We start from the raw sequence: 23236 nt of genomic DNA, 5'->3' as shown, positions 1-23236 counted from the left end.
TTTTTTTTTCCCCTTCTGGTATAATGTTAACCCTACACCATCATATAGTCTCTTCCAATTGCTTAAATAAATTTACCATTCCATGTTTTCTTGACTTTCATGTTTGTATGTCAAAGATCTTAATGGGCTCTGGTCTCTTCATTAGAAATACTTGAAAGGCCTCCAATCCACTTCTTCTCTAGAATTATACTCAATTTTGAAGGAGGAAGTTATTCTTGGTTGTAAGCCCCTATCTTTTGCCTTTTCGAATACCATGCTCCAAGATTTGCTCTTGTTTATAACTAGGTCTTAAGTAAGCTTGAGTATACTTAAAACTGGTTCAATATGTTTTTTCTTTCTTTTCTGCTTTCATTTATGTTGCAGTTTTGGATTTTGGCTATGACACACCTGGCACTTTTTCCCTTTGGAGTTTCTTTCATGAGGTCATCAATGTATGCTTTTCTTTTTATCTTTACTTTGCCCTCTGGTTGTAATAGAGGTAGGCAGTTTTATGATTTTTGAAATGGGGGCCACACTGGATAAAGTGCTAGGCCTGGTGTTAGGAAGACTTGAGTTATACTTAGCCTCTGTTTGCCTCAGTTTCCTCATATGTGAAGTAAGGATAATAATAGCAACTACCTCCCATAGTATGGTTATGAGGAGTAAATGAGACAATACGTGTAAAGCACTTAGCACAACTCCTAGCACACAGTTGACAGTACATAAATGCTTTATGACAACTGAAATATGAAAGTTTTAAAAACAACATGGTTTTAAGGAAGTCCAAGTGATCCTTAAATCATCTCTCTCTGACCTTTATTTTTTTCAGTTTTTTTTTTACATTAGATCTTACATTTTCTTCTATTTTCTTCATTCTTTCGTTTTTGTTCTAATATTTCTTCCTGTCTTATGGAGTCCTTGATTTTTTTGGTCTAAGTTTAGGTTTCAGGGAATCTTTTACTTGGATAAGGTTTACCATATTCTCTTCTATTTATTCTTCCAGTTGTTTTCTAAAGCTTTTATTTCATTTTTTATCTTGTTTCATTTCTCCCAGGAATTCATGTAGTACTTGTGGGAAGTCCATCTTTTTTTCATGGGGGAAGGGTCTTTGCTTATAACTAAGAGCTACTCTTTCTTTTTGGAAATCTTTATATTTAAAGTATTTGTTGACACTAGTTGGTGTTTTCTTTGATCTATTCATTTTTCCTTTACTTACTGAATTGTGGTTTTGCACTGTGGCCAGCCTGTATGCCGATATGCCTGTGGGTGAAGTGGTCACCTTGTTTCTCCTAGGTTCCTGTACTGAGCTCCACCTGCTGAGAGTTATAGCCCCTTGGATCTTGGAGGTTCAGAGCACTAGCTGGCTCTTTTCTGCCACCTCAGGACAAGGCCTGGGGTATCTGACTCCCTTGGTTCTTCCTTGGGGAGCTCTTAGCATTTGCTTCCATTGAACACAGCCTTGTGGAGCTGGAAGGCTACCCTGCTTTGCCAATGATTTTGCTGCTTGGGGCTGCCTTTCTTATTGCCCTCAGGCCTCTGGCACACCTCTTGTACAATTCTGGGGTGGAAAAAAGTCACTTACTATTGTTTCTCGTTAGATTTATTGATCATTATTTGGAATGGAGAAAACTAAAGGGTTCTGCTGGAGGAGGCACATAGTCATAGCCACCTTTTATGTTCCTTATACCTCAGAAGCAACTTATTCCACAGAGATTACCCATGATTCCCCAGGGCAATCTTCTTTTCTCTCTAAACATAGTAGCATTTTGTCTGATCTTTCCTTTAACTTCCTGATTCTTTATCTTATATTTATTGGCACATGCCATATTATCCCCAGAACAGTAGACTATGAATTCTGAGGGCTGGAAACATTTCAGTTTTGTCTTTTGATCCCCATTACTTAGCACAATGCCTTGAACATTGTGGGCACATAATATTCGTTAAATGAATGAATATATGCTATATTATAGTTAAATTATAAACTTGAAGGTAATATTTCATTTTTTAAATCTTTGTATCTACAGAGTACCCAAGTTCCCCCATCCTTAAAATCCATCACCAGATCCCACCATCTCCTCTTTTCTAGCAAAATTCCTAAAACAAAACACAACTGTCTACATTTGTTGCCTTCACTTCCTCTCTTCTCAATCCTTTGCAACTTAGTTTCTGATAATATTAAGTCAGTCAAGTAAATAGTTAACTCTTTTACTGCCAAATCTGATAGCATTTTCTCCAACCTTGGATTTTCAAGACATCTCTATGTGACACCATTTTTCTCCCAGTTTTTCTACCTCCTGTCCAATCACTCTTCAGTCTCAGGTCATTACCCATATCATGTACCCTAACAGTGGGTATATCCTAAGGCACTGTTCCAGACATTCTTTCATTTCTACACTCTCTTAATGACCTCATAAGCTTCTAACATGGGTTTAATTATGGTCTGTATAATAATGCCCAGAGTTTAAAAAAAAAATAGCCTGTCTCTCTCCTGAATTTCAGTTCTACATCATCCATAACTCTTCACTCTCCCTTTTCTCACATCTTTATAGTCATTACCACATAATAGTCATTAATGATCTTGTTCAACAACCCCAACAGTTAAAAGAAAATCAGCATAGACTTTTATTGTATTTAGATATATCTCTATTGTGCATGAAAATATAAAAGTCCAAAGTTAACTCCATAGGCTTAACTTAGAGGTAGCTTGTCATAGTGGCTCAAGTGTTGGGCTTGGAAGTCAGAAGAGCTGGATTTAAATTCTGCCCCATGCACTAACTGTCTAATCAAGGGCAAGTGATTCACTCTCTCAAAGCATCCATTTATTCATGTGAAAAGTAGGGATAAAAATACTTCCACTATCTACCTCACAGGGTTGTTTTGAGTTAAGTACTCTGGAAGCTTAAAGCAATATATCAATATGAGTTATTTTATTATTAGCTTTTCCTGTTCTAAAATGTGGTGAAGTTTTTGTCCTGGTCTTACTAAAATTGAATTTGTAGTCTAAGATTGATTTCTCCAAAATAGATCTTAACGTCGGAGGAGACAAGCAAGTTTCTAACTATGTAAACCAATTTTCATTACCTTTTGTTCAAGTTCCCATTTATGAAACAAAAACAAGCAAAACCCATTAGATCTGGGGACTGATTATTTAGAAATATTCTTTTTTCCAGATGGCCATAAACACTTTAATTAAGCAAGAGGCTTAAGAAACTTAGGAAGACTGAAAATAAGAGAATAGCAGTTTCAATTTTGGAAACACCAAGAAAATAGTCAGGTCTCCCTTAAACCATCGCTAAAATTTTTTTGAGAGCCTTTCAAACCTCCTTCCTTGGGGAAAACTGATCTTAATCAACATACTATTCAGAAAATCCCCTCAATGCACTTATTTAAACGAATGACAGAGTGTGCAGTCTCAGTACTGAATTTTATTCTGAAACACTGAATTAAATATCTTAACTGACTTGGTTTTTGTCTTGGGTTGGTGATACTTTAATAAAAACCAGTATTAAACAGCCACTGCTAATGAATAACACAAGATATAGCTAATAATTTTGTCAACAAGATTTAGTAAAACAGAAAGGAATATTGCCCCTGCTGCTACACAAAAGACCTGCTCTCTCGCTTTTGCTTTCTCACACACACACACACACACACACACACACACACACACACCCCCCTACGTGCGTGCCTTTGTGGATCAATGATTCTGGTTTTTTTGTTGTTTTTTTTTTTAGTGAGGCAATTGGGGTTAAGTGACTTGCCCACAGTCATACAGCTAGGAAGTATTATTCATCTGAGGCCGCATTTGAACTCAGGTCCTCCTGACTCCAGGGCTGGTGCTCTATCCACTGCGCCACCTAGCTGCCCCACTGGACCAATGATTTTGAAAATGCTTTACCAGTCTTCACAGAGAAGACACTGTGATTTATGTGATAGATGTGAACACCATATTATTCAAGAGGACAAAAATAAAGTTATGGACATAACTTTCTTTATAACAGGCATGTGAATAAATTTCTCACCATCCCAACACAGGGCATGCTACTGGGTCAGTGCAGATATTGCACAGCAAATAACAACACATAAAATGATGGTTAACTTACTATTACTATTAATCTTTACAGAGAAAGAAGAGAGATCAGATAAGCCTCACCACTTGATAATCCATAGAATTAATGTAGGACTTCACTAAAAAGTTCTTGACAGCTCTATAATCTGTAATTCATGGGAACAGTGACCCCAGAACCCAATCACCTTAATAAAATTCAGACCTGAATCAATTTTGATTCTGAACCATAATGGAGTTAAGAGGATCAAGTCACTTTAAAATTATTTCATATGCAATTTTTGTTGATAAGTTAATGTTAAGGTCAAGAAAATGGACTTGTTAGGAAATATCCTTTATGAATCAAAATACTGTAACTTCTGTTTAAAATAATCAGAACACCTGGCTAAAACTCACTGGAGACTTACTCAAGGGGACTTTTAGTATCTGGGATTCTTCTTCAGTGTTAGATAAATGAGTATCAGATCCTAGCTCACTACCTTTCAAATTATGGCAAGTGATGCTACTACATATTTGAAACAAGATTCAATATTTCTTTGTCAACAATTTTGAGATTAGGCAATCTTAATTAGGCATTAAATATTAACAATCAAACATCTCAATTAAAAGCAATTGTATTCTTATTGGTATGCTGGCAATATGCAAAAATAAGTATTTAAACTTGAAAGGAGCTTCCATAGATATGAGAAGTTGTATGAATGATTTTACGTGAAACAGTGAGAAAATGTAATTACAAACTACTTATGTTAAGTGAGGGAATTCCTGAGAAACAGGACCCACAGAGTTTTCAGGCAAGTTTCCCTTTTCCCCAGGGGATAACTTGACCTTCTGTACATTCAAATATTTAATATGATGAACCTCATTATATTGGTTATATACATCACATATATTTTAGCTATCATGCAAACTAGATGACAAGATTGGTCAGAAAATGTCCCCTTTTGAAAAGATGGGGGGGAGGGGGCGGAGCCAAGATGGTGGAGGGAAAGCAGTGACTTGCTAGAGCTCTCCCCCAAACCCTCCAAATACCTAAGAAAAGATCATATTGGAAATTGTCAGATGGGGGAAATTATACCATAAATTAAGCAGCTTGACAAATAGGAATAAAAATAGTATAGCTTTAAAGCTTGGTTGAAGGTAATGAAGACAAAAAGCTGACCAAGTGCTGAAAAGCTGTTTGTTAATGAGTTTTCAAAGCAAAAAATTACTCTTAGTGGAGAGTACCACACACCTTTGATATACAATTAATACTGTATCTTATCTTTGTGTGCTTAAAAAAATCCTCCAGTAAAGTCTCACCTCAAAGCGTCATTGTAGGTCAGGCGAACCTGGGTTTTCATAATTCAAGAAGAATATAGTCTCTACTGTCTACCAAAATGAAAAGGTTTGGAGTTTGTCACCTGAGGGCCTGTCTGGTTATGTTTGGAGAGACTAATCATCAAACACAGTTGAGGGATGAAGTTTTTTTGTTTTTGTTTTTTTTGGCCACAGCAACTCTGGAAGCTTATCTACACTAAAGAGAACTGAATTAGTGTTGGACTGATACCGGGACCCACAGGTGAAATCAGGGATTCCTGAAATATTTAAGTATATTTGAAATAATTTTATTTTCAACAGAACTTGAGCTAAATTTTAGGTGGTGTAAATAATTCCTACAATCTAAATTTACTAGTAAGGATTATTAAATGACAGAAAAACATGGGTTAAAAAAATACTTTGTGCCAACTTGAGACCCCACTGCACTCATTTAATACTCTAGAAGCCCTGACATTTTACAATCCTCAAAGTCCATATTAAAGGATTGCATTATAACTAAATCCACAATCTTACAAGAGATGCACTCATGCATTTCCTCCGAGTGCATAGATGCTCAAAAGAGATTCCCAGCTCTCTCTAAACAAATGAGTCTGCAGAATCAGTATTCATTGGAAATATGAAGAGTAACTTCTTACAATCAATTAATAAGCATTTATTAAACACATACTATGTGTCAGGAATGTTGCTAGGTGCTGGAGATGCAAAGACAAAGTGAAAATTATAATTATTGCCCATGAAGGCCCACTAAGGGCCTTTTATCTATGGGACTGCAAGAGTAGTACTTTATATTATTAGTCCTAATTCCATCTCCTATTGCTTGGACTTCCGTGAAATGTTGAGTTTCAAGAAATTTAATGTTTAGAGCTACTCCACACCACAATGCCAAATTCATGCAATGATGTAGAATATTCATAGGATAGTTCCAAGGTAGTTACTTCAAAGAATTTAGAATTATAGGTTGAATGCTTAGTAAAAAGAGACATCCTACTTATCAGATATGATTTATTCTGGGAGGATGTTATTGTTAAGATCTATATTTTGATACAGCCCTCAGTCTTCCTTGAATGGTACTTGTTGGTGACTTCATTTTTGTTTCCAAAGTTAGGTGGAAGTTAGAGTTTCCCTACTGACCTAGGACAATCTGCACATATGTCTTGTATTGGGTTGGGGTTTTTTTTTCTTTTTTTTCTTTTTTTTACAATGTTGCATGTCTAAAGTTTTTTTTTTCAAGTATTTGATTTTAATACTTGAATAAAGGTGAAATAAAAACACAATCATGCAGCACTATAAAAAGAATTTACTCCTATGTAGGCAATCTGCAGGTTCCAAAAGAGTTCTATACCATTTGTGACATATCACCAGCAAGATCATACTAGGTGTCATACTAAGCAGAAAAGGGAGCTTTGCATTAGATCTGAGCATCACAGGCTTGAAAAATAAAAACCACAGCAAAGGTAAAACAGGTGTCCTTAAAATCCCCTTTCTTCCAATTGTTTAAGACAGTTGACAATGAATTCTTGAGTTTTTCACAATTAAAATAGCACAGTGAATAATCTCTTCTCCAAATTAAAATATCCACTGCCAATGTTCACACTTCTACAAGAGACTCCTACCACTTTTGCACCAAATGCAATGGAAAATCTCTTATGTTTGCTAAAAGGGCTTATTTATATTAAATCTCTGAAACAGGAATAAGATCTTTTTGTGTCATGATAAAATTTACTTTTTATTGTTACACTTTGGGAGGGAAAATGGGAATTTGAAGAGTTTTGCTCACTCACTCAGCTATGAGAATAATGAAGCTTTCAAGAGTTGGCATTAAAAATAGAACACTCTCCTGATCAAGCTTAAGCATTCTGCCAGTAGAAGAAAATCTGATATTCTCAATTTAACAAGTACCAACATTCTACCAAAACTCTGCCCCACTGACATTTGAGCACTTACCTGGTAGAGTTCTTCAAGGTTGTATTTAATGGAGGTGCTACTTTGTATGGCTCTAACTGCTTCATGAAGTTTCTGCCATGTATCCTGAGTGTAATTATCTGGCAACTTCGGTCTGTCTGTAAAACCAGATATAAAATAAACAGAAAACAGCTTGCTTATAGCCAATCATTTTAAAAAGCCTACCAAACTGTGCATTCAAAACAATAGGCATATTAGGTTAACATAGAAATCAACTTTATAAATATATCTAGCAATAACATAATTCTTGGGTTAAGATAAGTACAAGCAAAATGCTAGTTTATAGTTTGCCTTATTTAACAAAGCTTATTCAATAAAGATATAACTATACTGAGCTCCAAATAATGACCATTTAAAATTTAAGTACTTATTTTAAGTGTTCAGGAATGAATAAATTATCTTGACTCCATTACTAGTATGTATTACATATTAAAGAGGCTTATTCCCTAACACTATGGCTAGTTTGTATAAACTGGTAGAAAGATGAATCATTATATATCTAGTAACATCACAAAAACTAGTAGTACTTTTCTGCTGCAGTACTTGTTAACAATACTGGATGATACTTTTTTGGGAGAGTTGAAATGGTCTGGGCTTGTTAATTTCATTGTGGTAGGGAACTCCTAATGTGCTAATTTCCTTCCCAGGTGCAACTCTCAAAGTTTTTAAGAGTTTCTAGGGCACTGAGAAGTTGAATGACTTGCCCATGGTCACATTGCTAGTATGTATCAGACACAGAACTTGAACTGACTTCAAGGTCAACTATCCACTACACCTTTGCCCTATATAATTAACAGGCCTTTATAGACATGTATCAAAATCTACGGTGTTTAGGCCCACTTATCAACTCTACAAGAATAATGAGAGAAAACTGCTTAAGCTGCATTTGATAAAAAACACTATCAAATAAAGTACACTGCCACAGTACTTATTTTATTACAGAAGCTTTTAGACTAGCCAAACCAGTTTAAAAAAGTCAAATAGTCTCTCAAGGAGTGATGAGTATTATTGCCGAGATCTAAAAAAGCTTAGAGAGCCTGAAGACCCTACTTGAATTCTTATGAACCTTAAAGATGTCTGCTCTTTTAAGTGGTGTTTCATTTAATTCATCTAGCTTTTAAGATCAAGAGGTTAAAATGACAATTTGTATTTCTCTCTACACTAGAAAATAAATGTACACCATCACAATCACTGTTGAGACTTAAACCCTCCCACAGTCAACACCTGTGAAGATTTACTGACATTTCTGAATGTTCTCGACAACAGAATCGACTGAAGGATACAAGGAATATTATTACTACACATTGGAAAATGATATTTAATGCACAATGACAAACCAAAGCGTGGGATACCAAAGGTCCGTTTACAGTACCCCATTATTAACCTCTCCCCTCTCTGGGTTGTTATTCTCTAAGTATGAACATAAGATAGGTGGAAGGAGTAAGTCGAGACCCCTAGGACAGCGACGTAGGGGGCGGGAGCAGAGGTTATTTCTGACAATAAGAAAGGAAGAGGAGGATTATCTCTCGGCCGCCGCACAGGAGTGGGAGGGCCCTGGCCGACTGAGCGAGGTCACCAAAGGTCACCGCAGCGCGTGCAGGCGGCGGCCCTCCTCGGAGCCCCTTCCCCATTGGCTGCCGCTGAAGTCATGCAGCTCGGGGAATCCTCCGGCAGCGCCGAGACGAGCTAGCGGGCCGCCGCCGCCGCCGCCGCCCGGGGAGGGGGGGGGAGGGGACGCAGGAAACCGACTTCTCCCCTTCTCTTTCTTATCACCGAGAAAAAACACTCTGACACCCTCGCGGATCCCCGCCTCCTCGGCGGCGCGCGCCGCGGGGGGAGGGGAGATGGGCCGGGTCAGTCTTGAAGAAACAAATCCCCCTCCCCCACGTGCCCTCCCCCGGGGCCCTGGGGGTGGGGAGAAAGGGGAGCCTCCCAGAGGCGACGCGGCCCGGCCCGGCCCGAGCCGGCCTCCCCGCCCGCCTCCCTCCGCGCCCTCACCTCGTTTACACACACTTACCTACCTCTGAAATTTTTAATCACTAATTTCTTTGAGGAGCCGCCACTGCTCCCGCCCCCCCCGGGTTTCGTGGCGACGGCGGCCGCCGCCAGGGAAGCGGGTTTCGTGAGGCCATTGGTGTGTCCAACGAGAGCCGAAAAGTTCCCCTTCTTGGGGGTCTCGTCTGCCATGTCTACTGCCGAGAAAACAAACCCCCGGCGGCCGCTCCGCCCCCCCACCGGGGCCCCGTTCCCTCCTCCTCCTCCTCTTCCTTCTCCGGCTGCGGCCCGGGTCTCGCTTCTTCCTCCTCCTCCTCCTCCTCCTCCTCCTCCTTCCCCCAATGCCCCGGTCTCTCCGCCTACTTCTCCTCCCCCCGCCCGGTGCCCCGGTCCCTCCTCCGGAGGTGAGAACTAGGCCCCGGCGGGGGAACAGCTCAGGGAGTTCCAACCAATCTCCTCCGGGAGACCACTGGGGGGGGAGGGGGAGAAAAAGGAGGTGGGGGAGGGGGCGGTTCTCTACTGGTCCCTTTACCCCCCACCTCTCCCTGGATGATTCAAGTGATCGGTGCTACTACCGCCCGGCTACGAGGTGAGGACCTGACTGGTGCACTGCTGGCTCCGTGTCTACACAGCCCGACCCGGGGCTCCTCGTCTCCTCCCACCGCCACCCCCCCTCCTCTTCCTCCTCCTACTTCTCCCGGAGGTTCAAACCTCCGAGGCGCCTCCCTGCCCCCACCAGCTGCCTCTACTTTTGACTGGGCCTGGTCCTTCTCACAAGGTGGCACCTCCTTCTTCTCAGAAGAGCAGGAGAAATGGGGCCAAGAGGCCGCGCGAAGAGGCCTCAGAGCGTCGAGGTGGGGGAAGCAGTCGGTGGGTGGGAAGCCCGTGGCTTCCAACGGACCCCCAAGAGGCCAGACTGCTCAGCTTCCTCCCCTTCCCCAACACACACGTTCCTCACCCCCACCCCCCTTCCAGCCCGGGCGACTTCCGCGCGACGCCCCACGAGCCGGCCCCCCACGTACCCACCCCAACCGTCAGTCTCCCCCTCCTACACACACAAACACACCGCACACGCTTCCTATTGTTCACCTGGCCCGCCTCCCCTCCCCCTTCCTTTCCTGCCTCCCTTCCCTCCCTCAGGTGCGACCCGTCTGGATGCCCTATTTTTCGCAGCGACCATTGTGTGTTCCCATCTCAGCCTTTAGGGCGGGGACGGTGTGCTTTACACGCGGGAACACGAGTCTTCCAGACTTTCCCGCTGGTGAGGGCGGCAAGGCCAAGGATGGCTAAGAAGTCTCCCTTTTAACGACCCGCCCTGGTAGCCGTTGTGCTGGGCACGCCCAAAGGCCGGACCGCCCCTCAGGCAGCCGCCATTCCGGTGACGTAGAGGTGGGGCGACCAGAGGGAAGAGAAGGTGAATGGAGAGGCGGGGGAAGAGGAGGGAGGTAACCTTTCTAAGACGGCAGGCTTTGTCACAAAAGCAATACACAATGTCTTTAAAAAATTTTTTTAATTCGCTATAAGTCAACTGTAGAAGCGATGGTACCTCAGCGTTAAGGTTGACCCAACCCTAAAATCCCAGTCGCTGGGCATTTTCAGAGGGGTTCTGGAAAGGAAACTTTCGGTCCTTCTTCCTACTCGCCCCGGCAGCCGTGATCTGTGGTTCCGGCCCTAATCCCCAGAAAAACGTGCGGAGACCCCTCCCTTCTGCTCCCTCCACCCCGTGGTGGCGTCCTTAGCCTCAGTCCCAGAAACGGCCACGGAGTACATTCTTCGCCCATCACTCCCGCTCCCCACCACACCCCCCGTCCCGGACCCCAGGCTCAGACGCCTGGGTTTCAGAAGCCGGTAGAGAAACAAGCGCGCGCACACGCGTCCGGTAGATCTCCCGGAGAGGCAAGAAGGGGCGGGCCTCTTAGAGGAGCCCCGTCGAAGGAAGTGACGTCCGTCTCACTCGTAAACTTTGACCCCGGCCTCTTGGAAGTAAGTTCGTGCTACAAACCGGCGGTTTGGGCCGTAGCCGTTGCTCCCGCTGATCTCAGTTCCTCGCCCACTCCCCTTCCTCATTCGGGCCGAGAAACCTTTCCCGTGTCCCTCGAGCTGTCCCCTTCATGGCGCACATCACCATCAACCAATATTTACAACAGGTAATTTCCCAGATCCGGGAATCCTGACTGGGCCAGGGGGCGGGGTCGCCGCCGAGGCTCCCCTTCCCCTGGCCCTTCCTCGGGGGGCTAGTGCCCCCTAACCTCTCGTCCCAGCGGCCGCACAAGCCTCTCTTTTGAGGGTACGGGAGGGCGGCCGCTCGGACCCCGTCGGGTGTCTCCGCTTCTCTGGGCGACCCCGCACGAGCTTCTTCATCTCAGCAGCAGATGGTCTTTGAAGATGAGACTCAACTGAGGGTGAAGCGGGAACCGATTTTCCGGCAATTGTTGGTGTTTCCTTTGTTGCTTTGGGCATTTTAAGTTACCGTCTGGCCTCTGGGACCGCGTCTTGATGCAATTCATCAGAGTCCTTTACATCTTAGTAGGCATTCTCCGTACTGTTCTGGTTCTGTTTTCTTTGTTCTGTGTGAGTGCATACAAGTCTTCTTATCTTTCTCTGAATTAGTTTTTTTTTTAAGGGCACGTTAATATTCCTCTGCATTCATATGCTCCAATTTTGTTCAGCTGTTCCCCAAGTAATGGGCACGACATATCGTTTTCCCTTAATGCCATAAAGGATTGTCAGGAATGTTTTGGTATGTAACAGAATCTTTCCATTTTTAATCTCCTTGGGGTACATGAACAGTAGTGTCTAGATCAAAGGGAATGAATGATTTGGTGATTTTTTTTTTTTGGCATATTCCAAATTTTTTTCTGAACATTTTGAACTAATTCGTGGCTCTACCAACAGGATGTTGGTAGTCTGTCTTCCCACACAGTCTCTACAATACTGGTTACTTTTGTCTTTTCTTTATAGAAGCACTATTTTTATATCATAGAGCAGGAGTTATTTTAATAATCCAAAGTCCATGCATTTGTTTTTAAAAAATATTTTGTTGACTATATTTTAATATAATTGGTTTTCTTTGCAGTCCTAGGCATTTTATTCATTTAAATACTTTCCAAGAAGGAGTTGGTAGTTTCCACTAGACTACTGAAGGGACACAAGAAAAGGCTGAGAACTAGTGTCATAGAGGGTGCCTTTCTAGGCCTAATACTATATATTACTTTTCTTCATGCCCTCTGGTGCCACCAGACTGACCTACTTGCTTTCCCTTACACACAGCTCTTTTTACCAGTTCTGTTCTATGCCTGGAGTGTACTGCTTCTTCATCTCCACGTCTTAGAATTCTGTTTCCTTCAGAATTCAGTTCAAGTTCCTACACTAGGCCTTTACTGATATAACACCCCACCCTGACCTTATATTTATTTTGTTTATGCTTATATCTATACATGTGGTTCTCTTCCATAAGAGTACATGCTCCTTGAAGGCAGAGACTGTTTTGTGTCTTTGTATCTCCAGCACTTAGCATTTCAAGCCTTGTACAAAGTAGGCACTTAAATGCTTGATTAATGTTAATGAGATGGGTTTTTGTGTCAGGGGCAGCTTGGGAATCATTGGGAATCCAGTGTAGTTTCTCAAGTACAGTTCAACTTGTCTCTTCTTCCCATTCAATTCTGGACCAATTCTGATTATTTGTTCTAGTTAGCTGAGAGTTAGAGGTAGCAGATATGCACTGATAGACTGAATAGATTTCCCCTTTACCTGCATGTCATAGTCTGGATAATAGGGATTCATCCTTTGGTTTTCCCTCTGTGGATTGCCTTGCTAGTCTCTTGAACGTCAGTAGATCTCCTTGAAGAGGCACAGTAGTAACTGGGGCTTAATGCAACCAGCACAACATCTCTCCAAACAAGAGCACCCAACCATCTGTAGAAACTCTGTTCTAGACTCTTCCTAGGGCATTGTCCATAACAGTGATGAACACTTTGTGAAGATATGTCTCCCTGTCCTCCCTATCCTCAGGTGATATAGAAAATCAGAGGATTATTAAAATCATCTAATTTTATCTATCACGGAATCTTGTATGATGTTAACATTTGCTTCTTGGGTCAAATGCTTTTTTTGTGGGTTCAGTAAAAACAGTGGGGTTTTATATTTTTTACATATTTTATGCAATTGTGTGACTGCTCTACTTTAGAAAATTATTCGCACAAGTCAGCCTTTTTCTTTTTGTTTTCACCAAGGATTTGCAAGTATACTACACACCCTTGATATGTGTTTAGATCATTTTGGTAGTAATAATTTCCTTTTTTTTGTAATGATAACCATCTATTTTTCTGTTCCATTTTGGCATTTGATTCCAGTTCTCCCCTTGTCATTCTGTGAAGGAAGCATAAACTTTTATTTTAAAAAAAATTTTTTGTATTCTTTTTTGCAGTTATACATCATCTGTTAATCCATATTTAGATTGGAATTATATTTCCATGGATCTCATTTAGCTTAATTTCTTTATGGTACCTAGTATGCTATTTTTAGCAAGTTAGAAAACTTATGAATCTTAATACATGCATAATTTTTAATTTACCAGTTACTAATTCATTTTCTTTTGGCAGTGCAGAAAAAGTTTTTTGTTTGTTTGTTTGTTTTTTTTTGATGAGGCAATCAGGGTTAAGTAACTTGCCCAGGGTCACACAGCTAGTAAATGTCATGTATCTGAGTCCGAATTTGACCGAATTTGAACTTGGGTCCTCCTGATTCCAAGGCTGGAGCTTTATCCACTGCGCCACCTAGCTGCCCCCAGAAAAGATATTTTTAAACTCTTCTTTTTTCATTATGAACATAACAAACGTGAACATTTCAACATAAAAACAACAAAAAAGAGAGGATTGTATAAGGAACTAAACTTCTATTACATGCAGCTCAAATATATGTATTATAAGTATGCATATACACACATTTAAATTTGATAATAATAACACTACCCTGCTTGTTTGTGTCTCCTTTTGTGCTAGGATAATAGGATCATAGATTTAGGATTGTAAGGGAGCTTAGTGGCATAAAGTACAACCTCATTTTTTACAGATGAAGAAACTGAAGCATGTAGAGGATAAGAGGGTCATATAGCTAGTAATTGCTGGGGCAATATTTGAACCCAGATCTTCCTGACTCCAAGTCCAACGGCCCTATCCCATAAACCACGTGGACTCTTGTCTTCTGCAATCTTCTCCGTATTAACATTTCATGGATACTTTTTTTTTTTTTTTTGGTATCACTGTCTGCCCTCTCCCTATGACCTCCCCTCCCCTTAACCTTCCCTTAATAGTAAGTAGTCTCACAAAGTAAATGAACACATTATCAGTATCTGAATTCAGATGTCTAATTTATACTCTTCATACTCATTTATACTTCAGCACATTTCTTCAAAGAGGTGGGAAGCATGCTTGTGAATTTATGATCTTACAGGTATAGAGAAACACCTGTACAGCTCATAACTCATCCGTAGCCTCTCATCTTGTATGTCGTAGACCTTCCTTCAGCTCTTTTAAAAATGTTGTATTTTATTTTTTTAATCACAAAAATCTGCCTTCTCTCCTTTCTACCCCAATCCCCTTCCCAATTGAGAACTAAAGAAAAATAGAACACTTGTTACAAACATATGTACATGTGTGTACATAGGCATACATATATGTGTATATGTGTGTGCATAATATCAAGCAAAACATATTTCCACATTTGTCATATCAAAAAAAATTTCTCATTCTGCACCACTGACTCCTTCATCTCTCTATCAGGAGGTGAGTAGTGTGTTTCATTATTAGTCCTCTGGAATTGTGATTAGTTATGTGTAGATTGGAGTTACTCAATTTTTCATAGTTTTTCTTCACTATAGTGTTATGTAAATTATTTTCCTTGTTCCGTTCACTTTTCATTAGTTCATGTAAGTTTTCCAAGGTTTCTTTGAAACCATCGCCTTTATTATTTCTTACAGTATAATAGCATTCCATGAAATTTATATACTATAACTTGTTCAGTCATTCCCCAATTGATGGATACCTCCTCACATTTCCGTTCTTTGTTGCCTCAAAAAGAGCTATAAGTATTTTTATACGTCCTTAAAATTTGTTTTGCTTAGGACTGATCCCTCCCTTAATCCACCTTCCTTCTAATTCTCCCTTCTCATTTCTTCTCTGTCTTATTTCTCTGTTGAATGAAATGTGTTTCTGTACCCAGCTCTATGTGTTTTGTATTGAGATTGAGATTTTAGTGTCAAATTGTAAAAAATACCCACTTGCACGCCCTGATTATGTGAGATGATTTTTTTACTTGACTTTTCCCCAGTCTATTCTTCTTCTTCTCTCTTTCCATTCTTCTCTTTATATTATTATTATTATTTTTTGGTGAGACAGTTGGAGTTAAGTGACTTGCCCAGGGTCACTCAACTAGTAAATGTCAAGTGTCTGAGGTTGGATTTGAACTTGGGTCCTCCTGACTCCAAGGCCAGAGCTCTGTCTACTGTACCACCTACCTGCCCCTTCTCTTTATATTATTAAGGCATAACAGAACTACTTCCATGCTTTTTTTTCTAATTAGACTCCTTCCATGATCCCTGGTGATTGTGAGGACACATACATCCCCTCCCCGTATCTGAATATAAGCAGTTTATTCTTGTTTAGTTTCTTATGGTTATTTCCATGTTATACTTTTTAATGTTTCTCTTGACTTCTGTGTTTGCACTTCAGAGTTTCTACACAGCTCTGATTTTTTTATAAGGAATGTTTAGAAGGTCTCTGTTTGATTAAAGGATGCATGTGTGTGGGTATGTACCCCCCCACTCCCACCCCCCACACATATATCTTTAGCTGTAGCTCTATATCTATCTACAAACCATTTATTCCCCTGTAGGAGTATACTCAGTTTTGCTTTGTAAGTTACTCTTGGTTGTAAGCCTGTATCCTTTGCCTTCTGTAATATTGTGTTCTAAGCTCTCTGCTCCTTTATGGTTGTTGCTACTAAATTATATGTGATCCTACTTATGGGTCCACAGTACTTGAATACTTTCTTTCTGGCTGCTTGCAGCATGTTTTTCTTTAACCCGGAAGCTCTGAATTTTGGCTGTGATGTTTCTGAGGAGTTTTCTTTTGTTTACTTTTCTTCTTTTTGTAGTAGTTGACTGGTAGATTCTTTCTTTTTTTAAATTTTTTAATTAATAAATTTATTTATTTTAGTTTTCAACATTTACTTCCACAAGATTTTGAGTTCCAAATTTTCACCACATCTCGCCCCTCCCTCCACCCCAAGATGGCATGCATTCTGCATACCCCTTCTGCTAGTATGCCTTCCCTTCTATCTCTACCCCCTCTTCTCTTAACTTCTTCCCCTTCTATTTTCCTGTAGGGCAGGATAGATTTTTGTACCTCATTTCCTGTATTTCTTATTTCCCAGTTGCATGTGAAAACAATTTTTTTAAACATGTGTTTTTAAAACTTTGGGTTCCAAATTTTCTCCCTTCCTCCCTCCGCACCCACCCTCATTGAAAAGGCAAGCAACTCAATATGGGTTATACATGTGCAGTTATGCAAAACACTTCCATAGTAGACATGCTGTGAAAAACTAACTCTATTTCCCTTAATCCTATCCCACCCACCCATTTATTCTATTCTTTCTTTTGACCCTGTCCCTCCTCAGAAGTATTTTCTTCTGATTACCCCCTTTCCCAATCGGCCCTCCTCTCTATCATCCCCCTACTCTCTTGTCCCCTTCCCCCCCATTCTCCTGTGGGGTAAGACAAATTTCCTTACCCAATTGACTGTGTATGTTATACCCTCCTTAAGTCAAATCCTATGAGAATAAGATTCACTCATTCCCTGTCACCTTCCCTGTTTCCCCTCCACTGTAGAGCCTTTTCTTTTCTGTTTTTTTGTGTGAGATAGTTTACCCCAATCTACCTCTCCTTTTCCCCTTCTCCCAGTATAATCCTCTCTCATCCCTTAATTTTATTCTCCAGATATGACCCCTTCATCTTCAACTCACCCTGTGCCCTCTATCTGTCTATCTATACATACATATAATTTTTTCCCTCCAACTACCATAATACTGACAAAGGTCTCATGAGTTACACATACCATCTTTCCATGCAGGAATGTAAACAGTTCAGCCTTAATAAGTCTCTTATGATTTTCTCTTTCCTGTTTACCTCTTCATGTTCCACTTGAGTCTTATGTATGAAATTCAAATTTTCTATTCAGCTCTGGTCTTTTCACCAAGAATGCTTGAAAGTCCTCTATTTCACCGAATGACCATTTTTTCCCCTGAAGGATTATGCTCAGTTTTGCTGGGTAGGTGATTCTTGGTTGTAATCCTATCTCCTTTGCCTTCCAGAATATTATATTCCATGCCCTGTGGTCCCTTAATGTAGAAGCTGCTAAATCTTGTGTTATCCTGATTGTGTTTCCACAATACTTGAATTGTTTTTTTCTGGTTGCTTATAATATTTTCTTCTTGACCTGGGAAGTCTGAAATTTGGCTCCAATATTCCTGGGAGTTTTCCTTTGGGGATCTCTTTCAGGAGGAGATCGGTGGATTCTTTCAATTTCTATTTTGCCCTCTGGTTCTAAAATATCAGGGCAGTTCTCTTAGATAATTTCTTGAAAGATGATGTCTAGGCTCTTTTTTTGATCATGGCTTTCAGATAGTCCAATAATTTTTAAATTCTCTCTCCTGGATCTGTTTTCCAGGTCAGTTGTTTTTCCAATGAGATAATTCACATTGTTTTCTAATTTTTCATTGTTTTGGATTTGTTTTACAGTGTCTTGATTTCTCGTAAAGTCACTAGCTTCCAATTGCTCTATTCTAATTTTCAAGGAAGTATTTTCTTCAGTAATCTTTTGGACTTCCTTTTCCATTTGGCCAATTTTGCTCTTTAGGGCATTCTTCTCCTCATTGACTTTTTGAACCTCTTTTGCCATTTGAGTTAGGCTATTTTTTAAGGTGTTATTTTCTTCAGTATTTTTTTGGGTCTCCTTTAGCAAGCTGTTGATTAGTTTTTCCTGATTTTCTTGCATCACTCTCATTTATCTTCCCAGTTTTTCCTGTACTCGTCTTACTTCTCAAATCCCTTTTGAGCTCTTCCAAGGCCTGGGACTGATTCATATTTTTCTTGGAGGCTTTGGATGTAGGAGCTTTGACTGTGTTGTCTTCTTCTGGTTGTATGTTTTGATCTTCTTTGTCACCAAAGTAAGATAATATAGTCTGACTCTTTTAGCGCTTCTTACTCATGATCCCGTTCAATTATTTGGTTTTAAACTCTTTGTTAAGGTAAGAGTCTGCTTCCAATGTGGAGAATGTACTCTCCCAGGCTTCGGGGGTTTGTACAGCTGTTTTCAGAGCTACTTTTAGGGACCTGTAAAGTTCTTCCAAGGTGGTATGATAAGGTGCGAGGTGTTTCCTCTCCACCGCCACAACAAACTCCACCAAGCCAGCCTTCCTCCTCGCCCAAGGACTCCCCCTCAGAACTGTGACCCAGATCCAAGCATGGGCAAAGCAAGAGATTCCTGCCTCAGCACTGGCAAAGAGATCCCTGCGATCCCCCTCTTATCAGCCACTGGATTCCCCCTCAGTCTGTGGGCTGGAAGCTCAGGGGACAGCCGCCACCCCAGGGCCGAGCGGATATAACTTCTCTCTCACCGTAGAAACAGACTTTTCTCACTGACCTTCTAGGTTGTGTTTGGAGTTCTTGGGTTGAGAAGTCTGGAAACTGCCACAGTTGTCAGCGGTTCAGTCCTCTGAGGCCTGCTCCAGGGTTGATACTGTGGCCTGCGCACCCACGCTGAACTGTGCTTCTCTTCCCGCCCAGCGTGATATACCTTTCTGATCAACCATCCAGGTTGTCTTGGGCTGGAAATTTGTTTAACTCTGTCTTTTTGTGGGGTTCTGCTGCTTTAGAATTTGTTTAGAGCCATTTTTTTTTTAACAGGTATTTGGAGAGGTTTGGGGGAGAGCTCAAGCAAGTCACTGCTTTCACTCCACCAGCAAAAAAACCAGCAGTTTTTTTTTTTTTTAATTTAAAGATTTCTTGAAATATGATGTGTAGGCTCTTTTTAGGGGGTCTTGGAATTCAGGTAGTCCAATAATTATTACATTTTTTCTCCTTGATCTACTTTTAAAGACAGTTTTCTTTTTGCTTTACATTTTCTTTGACTCTTTTTGGTCTTTTGACTTGGCTTTAATATTTTTTACTGACTCGTGGATTCATTGGCTTCTATATGATCCATTCAGATTGTCAGGGAGTTTGTTGTTTGAGCAAGGTTTTGTATGTCTTGTGCTAAGCTGTTAATTTCCTTTCTAGTTCTTTCTTATTGAGCTCTCATTTCTTTTCCAAATTTTTTCCTGTAGCACTCATAAAAACATTTTAAACTTAAAAAAAAACAAACAACTTTGACCTCATTTCTTCCAAAAATTCTAATTGAATTTATGCCTAAACTATATTTTTCTTTGACGCTTTGCTGGTAGATATTTTAGAAGCATTTTCTTCTTCTGCTGTGTCTTGGGCATCTTGATCAGTATAATAGCTTTTTATGGTGGTATTCGTTTTTTGTCTGCTCAATCTTCCAGCTTATTTTCTTACTTCAGATCTGATGTTAGGGCTGGGCTCTGAGGACTTCTAGGGGGAAGGTTTAGGATGGTCTTGTTGCTCCTTTTGTGGGATGTGGAGTGCTGTGTTATTCCAGAATCTCAGGGACAGCTTGATTTTTCCAATGTGATTTGATCTAGAACAGGATTTGATTGATTTGAGGTCTGCAGATTCCTGAACTGGGTTTGAGTCTTAGCAATAGTAGACTATTGGTGGACTTGGCTACTGTCAGCCAACCTGGAAGCTGGTTCAGGGAGACAGAACTGTAGGCTCTCATTTGGTCTGGGGTTCTTGCCCTGATTATTTCTTTTCTTTTCTTTTTTTTTTAAATGCTTGATCTATTTATCCATTCATTTATTCATTTATTTGTTTACTTATTTGGCTAGGTAGTGGGGTTAAGTGACTTGCCCAAGGTCACACAGCTAGTGTTATGTGTCTGAGGTCGGATTTGAACTCAGGTCCTCCTGAATCCAGGGCTAGTGCTCTATCCATTGTGCCACCTAGCTGCCCACCCTGATTATTTCTTTACAGGCTTCAGACTGGGCTAGAAGCTAGAACTGATAACCCTGATCTTCTGGGATCTGAGCGATGTAACTGCTGCTTATTTTAAACTTGACTCTTCTCTCTCTGTACACAGCCTAAGGCCTATAACCTCTCTCTACCAAAGAATGCCACTCTGGGTATAGGTCATCTCCTCAGTCTGCCTTGAATCTGTGACGTGGAAGTGCATCTGACACTGTCAGATGACACCCATCTGGGAGCTCCTCTTGCCCTTGTGCACAGTTTCTTCTCTGGGTATGGAAGTGCTCCGTGATGGAGTGCTCCTGGCCAGACCCTCTCACCAGTGTCAGCAAACTTCTCCCCCTCTCTTCCACAGGTGAAATGGGCTGGAAGAATGACTCACTATGACTTTTTCTTGGATTTCACCATCAGAATTTGGTCTGTCATGTTTTGTAGATCTGTTTTGGGAAGGTTTTTTGTTTTATAGGGTAGAGAGCTTCCCGTACTGCTTCCTGATGGTCATCATCTCAGTTGAGTTCCTATAGGTCAGAAACTGTCTTTTGCCTCTTTTTATTTCTCTAGTGCTTGGGAAAATTCCTGGCACATAGCAGGCATTTAATACATGTTGATGCACCAACTAACTTTAGCTCTTTGAATATGTTGTGCGTATTACTGCAGCACTTGGGATGTTTATTTGTTAACTTTTAGTCCTCCTGCATGACTGTGCCACTTCCTTTTCTGGATAATATCTTTTTATGCACAAGTCATAATTTGGTAATGTACTGTATTATTATCCTCAGTATATTTCTTTATTGCTCTTTGGATCAAACACAGTTTAATGCATCAGAGATGGTGTTCCATGATTTTTAGCTATAGAGCGTTATTCTTGACCATGATAGTTATATGGCTTGATTTGTAGCTATAGAGCATGGTTTGCAACAATATAGCAAATAAAATTTTTTAAGTGTTTTTTTAAAAGTTTTTATTAATGTCTTGTTTCTTACATTATCATAGCTATCCTAAATATCTTTCCCCTTCCCTCTCCCCAACAGCCATCTGATACAACAAATAGTATTTTCTAGAGTGGAAAAAAAATCAGCACAACTGATCAATACTTTGAAGAAGTCTAAAAATGTATGATGTGTAACACTCAAGTACTGCTTGATCTTCATAATTTTCCTAACGTTCAATTTTGATTTTTTGGTGCATGTATTCTTTCCATTTACATTGTTATAGTTACTGTTCTTGGCTCTGCTCGCTTCATTCTGCATCATTTCACATAAATCTTTCCAAGATTCTCTGTATTCATCATGACACATAATTTCTTATACCACAGTAGTAATGTTCCATTGTATTGATAGACCACAATTTGTTTAGCTATTACCTAATTGATAGGCATCCACTTTGTTTCCAGTTCTTTGCTGTTACAAAATGTGTTGCTGTAAGTATTTTGGTATATATGGGGATTGTTTGGGGTATAAGTCTAGTAACAGTCTGTGGTTCAAAAGGTAGGAACATTTTAGGCACTTTATTTGCAAAATTCCAAATTGCTCTCCAAAATGGTTGTACCAGGTACACCAACACTCTTGTCATTCCACAACCCCTCGAACATTGACTATTGCCATTTCCCCCCCTAATTTGCAGTGTGTGAGGTGAAACCTCAGGGTGGTTTCAATTGACATTTTTCTCTTATTAGTGATTTGGAGCATTGCTTCAAGTAGTTGTGAATACGTGGTAAGTCTTGAGAACTGTCTGTTCCTATCCTTTGACTATTTATCTATTGGGGAATGGCTATTAGGCATACACACACACACATCCATACACATATATGTATATATACATACTTTTTTTAATGTATCTTGGATACCAAACTCTTACCAGATAAATTTGATACAAAGATTTTTTTCCTATTCTACCTCTTCTCTTCTTGTCTTAGGTTATAAAGTATTACATTTTTAAAAGTTAGTTGATAACTAATAGGTTTTTTCAAGTCTCAGCTAAAGTCTCACTTTCTACAAGAAGCTTTTCCTGGTTCTGCCTCCAGAGGCAGCTGGTGGTGCACTGGTTAGAGCACTGGTAAGCATGCTTGATAAGAGTCAGGAAAGCCTGAGTTCAAATCCAGCCACAGCTACTTACTTCACAAGTCACTGAACCTCTGTTTTCTCATCTTTGAAGTGGGGGTAATAAAATAGCACCTACTTCCCAGGGTTGTTGTGTGAGGATCAAATGAGAGATTTTTTAGAGTTGCTTAGCCTACTCTCTGGGATGTAGTAGGAGCTATATAAATGCTTGTTACAGTCCCTTTCTCCACCCCCCACCCCCACTCCTAGCTAGTTTCCTTCTTTCAGGTCTGAACTAAAGCCTTACTTTTAAAAAGAAGCTTTTCCTGGTTCTCCCTAACCGTAATACTTCATCTCTGAGATTTATCTGCAGTTGACTCTCTCTACATCTTGTTTGTGTGGTGTCATTTTCATTGTGAGCTCTACAGAGAATACAGAGGCTTTTTTACCTTTTTTGGGGGGGATTATCCCCAGCACTTAGTACAGTGCCTGGCACATAGCAGGCACTTAAAATGCTTGTAACTTGACTGTCATAGTGGCCTTATCCCTAAATAATTAGATGCTCTTAGTAATTGGAGTAATTCCTAGGTCAATAAATACTTCCAGAATACCGTAAGGACTTAATTGAGAATGTTTTTTTTTTAATTTAATTTTTTCCAATTAACAAAAACATCTTTTCTCTCCTCATTAAAAAAAGAAAGAAAAACAAAACCTTATAAAAATATACATACATTGTCA

The 23236-nt window shown here is 40.3% G+C and overlaps 2 protein-coding genes across 2 annotated transcripts in view; one reads left to right on the top strand and one right to left on the bottom strand.

Annotated features, from left to right (window-relative positions):
• The window catches only part of LOC114046194 (cullin-4A), a 65336-nt gene extending 55739 nt beyond the window's left edge, over window positions 1-9597 (bottom strand). The window contains exons 1-2 of the mRNA XM_027866439.1: window positions 9346-9597; window positions 7307-7422 (exon numbers count right to left, since the gene is read on the bottom strand). Coding sequence (XP_027722240.1) covers window positions 7307-7422; window positions 9346-9511 — 282 coding nt within the window. The 5' untranslated portion in view covers window positions 9512-9597. The remainder of the gene's footprint in view (window positions 1-7306; window positions 7423-9345) is intronic.
• A 1747-nt stretch (window positions 9598-11344) lies between these two features.
• LOC114046332 (PCI domain-containing protein 2) overlaps window positions 11345-23236 on the top strand; it is a 37272-nt gene continuing 25380 nt past the window's right edge. Inside the window, exon 1 of the mRNA XM_027866638.1 lies at window positions 11345-11466. Coding sequence (XP_027722439.1) covers window positions 11431-11466 — 36 coding nt within the window. The 5' untranslated portion in view covers window positions 11345-11430. The remainder of the gene's footprint in view (window positions 11467-23236) is intronic.

This window comes from Vombatus ursinus, unplaced genomic scaffold, assembly GCF_900497805.2.
Source record: "Vombatus ursinus unplaced genomic scaffold, bare-nosed wombat genome assembly UNPS02014781.1, whole genome shotgun sequence".
Lineage (NCBI taxonomy): Eukaryota > Metazoa > Chordata > Mammalia > Diprotodontia > Vombatidae > Vombatus > Vombatus ursinus.
This window is presented reverse-complemented; position numbering and strand designations above follow the sequence as displayed.